Below are 4,224 nucleotides of genomic sequence, written 5' to 3'. Positions count from 1 at the left end.
CAAAAAAAAAAAAAAAAAAAAAAAAAAACCTCTCTTACAAAGCAAAATTAACATACAAAAGACAATTTAATAATCATTGGAGACTTCAATTTTCATTTTTGATAATGGGTGAAACCATGAAGAAGAAAATTAATAAGGACACAGAAGCTTGGTCAACAACAGAAAACAACTAGACTGACAACATCTATAGAACATGACAACTAACCACAACAGGTCCACATTCCCCTCGCATATTTGTACACATGTGGAAAAGTCCAAAGAAAATACTATTTGCTAGGACCTACAATCTTCAAAAGACTTCAAAAGGATTGAAATCATACAAAGTACATTCTGTGTCCACAAAGGAATTAAAACAGAAATAAAGAGCAATTTGTGGAATTTAAACAAAATACTCCTAAATAACCAAGAAGTGAAAGAAAAAAGTCACACAAAGTTACAAAGTACTTTGAGATAAATGACAATGAAAATACAACACACCAAAAATTATGGTATACAACAAAAGCAACAGAGGGAATAGAATACAAAACACTCACATTTCTTCTTTTTCTTTTTGCAGTGCTGGTGATAGAACCCAGAGCCTCACATATGCTAAGCAAGTACTTTGTCACTCATTTAAATCCCCGGCCCCTAATAACCATATTTCAAAAGATCTCACTAGTAATACTGGCTCATACCTGCCTGTAATCCCAGTACTTGGGCAGCTGAAGCAGGAAGATCGTGAGTTGGAGGCTTGCCTGGGGTACACCGAGACCATGTCTCAAACCAAAAAAGAAATGTGTGGCAGCACAAGCCTAAAACCTACACTTGAGGGGCGAAGGCGGGAAGACAGAGGGCTACATAGCTAAATAAAAAAATAATTAAATAAAATATAAAAGATCTCAAACCAATTAATACCTCAAAGGACAAGAAAAGTAACTAAATCCAAAGTTAGTAGAAGGGCATAATGACAGCAGTAGAAATACATGAAATACAGATTAAAAAAATAAGATCACAGGGAGGGGAGGGGGCTTGAGGAGGGAATAAGATAAAGTAAAATTCATTAAATAAATAAAATCAACAAAACCAAAATTTGGTCTTCAGAAAAGATCAACAAGGTGATAAACCTTTACTTAGATCATTGGTGGCAAACCTATGGCACACATGTCACAGTGAACTGTTTGCATCATTGAAATCTTTAAAAGGCTTGCTATCACTGACCTAGATAATGTGAGAGAGGAGAGAAAGAAGGAAAGGTGTTAATTTACAAATGGGAATGTTTCATCTGGCCAAACTTGAGAGTCTTACCACAAAAGCTGTGGCAGGGGAGTTTATACAAGGGGCTCACTGGTATTCCAAAGAAAGAACCACTAGAGCCCAGGGTGATCAGTCCAAACTGTTTATAGTGCCTAAAGTATACCCCCAAGAGGAGGCAAGAGAGAGATCTTTTACCTAAATATGTCCACAGTGAGGGAGTCATGGCATGGAGGTTCTATCAGCATTTTGAACTTAGGCCAGTGGTGGTGAACCTATGGCAAAGGTACTGCAGTGAGCTCTTTCTATCATCGAAGCTCCAAAAGGTTTGCCATCACTGACTCAGGATAAGGGACAGGGCCTGTATCTGTCAGTGTTTTGGCACCAACTTAAATACCTTTGTCAGTTCCTGGGAACAGTCAAGATCTTGGCTTGGGCTGAAACCTGCTGGGAAAACCTGCAGCTGGCTGGGTGTCGCAATGGTCAAGGTACTCTGTTCTTCTGTCAGGGAACAAACTACCAAAACTGACTGAAGAAGAATAAAAAATATAAATGAACTTAAAGAATTTTTGTTGTCATTTTAAAAAAGCCCGGGTCCAGATGTTTCAATGGTGAATACTAATAATACTGAAGTAAGAATATCAACACTTCACAAACTCTTAAAATAGGAAGGAATGCTTCCCGCCTGATTATTGAAATCAAAATTTTACTCTCACACTTAAAATTATCCTCATATGTTAAAAGAAAACTATACTACTGATAGATTCCATGAATACAGATGTGAAATTTCTCAAAATTCTAGCAATCTAGAACCGGGGATTTAGCTCAGTGGTTCCGGTGCCTGCCTCACAAGCACAAGGACCCAAGTTTGATCCCTGATACCAAAAATAAATAAATAAATAAATAACGTGAGTATTACATGTCAATGTAAACATTTTTTAAAAAATTCTAGCAATCTAAATCCAGAAGCACAAAAAGAAGTGTTATAAACCATGAAATAAACTTATCCTATTAATACAAAGCTGAATATATGAAGATCAATTACTGTAATATACCAACTCATAAAAGAAAGGGTAAAAACCACATACAACAGATGTAGGAAAAGTATTTGATAAAATCTAATGATGTTTCATGACAAATGTATTCAACTAACTAGGAAAGAAAGGGAGCTTCCTAATGTGAAATGGGCACCTGCAATACACAAACAGCTAACATCATGCTTTTTTGCAGGGTGTACCCAGGATCACACTCAGGACTTTGTGCTTGCCAGGCAGGCACAGTACCACTGAGTTACATCCCAGGCCTACATCATGCTTAACAGTGAAAACCTGAATGCTTTTCCCTTAAAGATAAGATCAAAACAAGGATCTCTAGTCAAGGATGACAGGAGCCTATAAAAAGAAAATACCAAGGAATCCACTACATAACTGTAAGAACTAAAAATTCAACAAGGCTTTAGGATATAAGACAAATATGTAAAAGCCAAATGTATTTCTACAACTAGCAATGAATAATCCAAAAATAAAGAAAATAGCCAGGCATGATGGTGCATGCCTGTAATCCCAGTTACTTGGGAGGCTTAGGAAGGAGGATTCCTGCAAGTTGGAGGTGAGCTTGGGCTCAAAAACAAAAAACCAGAAGGGAAAAAAAAAAAAAAGAAAAGAAACGAAACCAGGCCTGGTTGTGTATCCCTATAATCCCAGCCCTCTGGGAAATCGAAGCAGGAAGATCACAAATTTGAGTCCTACCTGGGCAATGTAATAACTTAGTGAGACCCTGTCCCAAAAAACAAGAGAAAACAAAAGGGTAATCCCAGAAATCAGGAGACTGAGGCAGGAGGATTATGGAGAGTTCAAGGTCAGCCTGGGGTACATAGGGAGTTCAAGGCTAGCCTGAACCACGCAGTGAGACTCTGTCTCAAAAAAAAAAATAAAGGCTGGGGATATAGGCCAGTATGAAGGGCCTGTGTTTAATCCCCAGTACCACACATAACACACACATAAAATAGACATTTTATTCACTTAAGTACAAGATAGTGTTGAAAAAAATTAAAGAGCTACATAAATGGAAAGACATGTCATGTTTGATCTAAAAGATTTAAAATGGCAATAGTGCCCCCAGTGATCTATGGATTCAAAGTCATGGTTCAAGTCTGGTCCAGGGAGGGCTCTGTAAAATATCTTCTGGAGGAAGAAGGCAAAATCTAGAGCACACAGGAGTCATGTTCTAGCACAGTCACAGGACCAGGGAGGCAGAGCTGAGTGGAATTTGGCAGCCAAACTGTGAAATTACTGACCCACAAATCCTGCTCTATCAGGGAAAACAGGTGTTTGGGCTGCTAACCAGGCTGCTCTGAGAGAGGCTGAGAAGGCACACACCCCAATCCCACCACAGGGAACCAGAAGGAGCTTTGTTGTGGACAAAACCTTCTCCAGGTAAAAAAGTAGAGATGGTAAGGAGGAAGACTTACCTAGAGAGCTAATGAGAGCAAAGTTCTCCAGCATCACGTCACGGTACAGGCTCCTCTGGGCCACACTGAGAAGCCCCCACTCCTCCTGGGAGAAATGCAGAGCCACATCCTCAAATATCACCAAGCCCTGCAATGGCGAGTTCAGCCGAGATAAGGTCAACGGTGGGCAGAAAACAACCAGATATGGACAGACGGACATTGCAGGCCCTAGACCTGTGTTTCAGGGTCCTGCAGTCACCCAGAGTTCCTCTCCCTAAGGGTCCCCACCTTACCCCACCATACACCCCTTCGTCCCTCCCTTCTCCCAGATCCCTTACCTCGCTGGGACAATGGGGCCCTTGGTGTCCCTGGTGTCTCTGGTGTCGCAACTGGACACTGCCTCCAGCTAGGCAACACCGGCTGGGATGGGCAGACGCCATCAACTGATGCGCTGGGCCCAGCAGGGTCCCCGTCCTAGCTCCCGCCTGCCGGGTCCCTCCTTTGCCCCGCGCCTGAGCGCCCTCCCCGCTGGGCCAGGCACACCG

The 4,224-nt window shown here is 41.3% G+C and overlaps 1 protein-coding gene across 2 annotated transcripts in view; it reads right to left on the bottom strand.

Annotated features, from left to right (window-relative positions):
- Nucleotides 1-4,204, bottom strand: part of Znf584 (zinc finger protein 584) — an 8,215-nt gene extending 4,011 nt beyond the window's left edge. Inside the window, exons 1-2 of one of the 2 annotated variants that reach the window (XM_033766104.1) lie at nucleotides 4,018-4,204; nucleotides 3,701-3,827 (exon numbers count right to left, since the gene is read on the bottom strand). In XM_033766104.1, coding sequence (XP_033621995.1) covers nucleotides 3,701-3,827; nucleotides 4,018-4,119 — 229 coding nt within the window. In that variant the 5' untranslated portion in view covers nucleotides 4,120-4,204. The remainder of the gene's footprint in view (nucleotides 1-3,700; nucleotides 3,828-4,017) is intronic. The other variant, XM_033766105.1, reaches the window with a different exon arrangement.
- Between the last annotated feature and the right edge of the window lie 20 nt (nucleotides 4,205-4,224).

Source organism: Fukomys damarensis, unplaced genomic scaffold (genome assembly GCF_012274545.1).
Source record: "Fukomys damarensis isolate Sample0158 unplaced genomic scaffold, DMR_v1.0_HiC HiC_scaffold_19, whole genome shotgun sequence".
Lineage (NCBI taxonomy): Eukaryota > Metazoa > Chordata > Mammalia > Rodentia > Bathyergidae > Fukomys > Fukomys damarensis.
The sequence above is the reverse complement of the archived record's forward strand: the minus strand, read 5'-3'. Positions and strand labels throughout refer to the sequence as shown.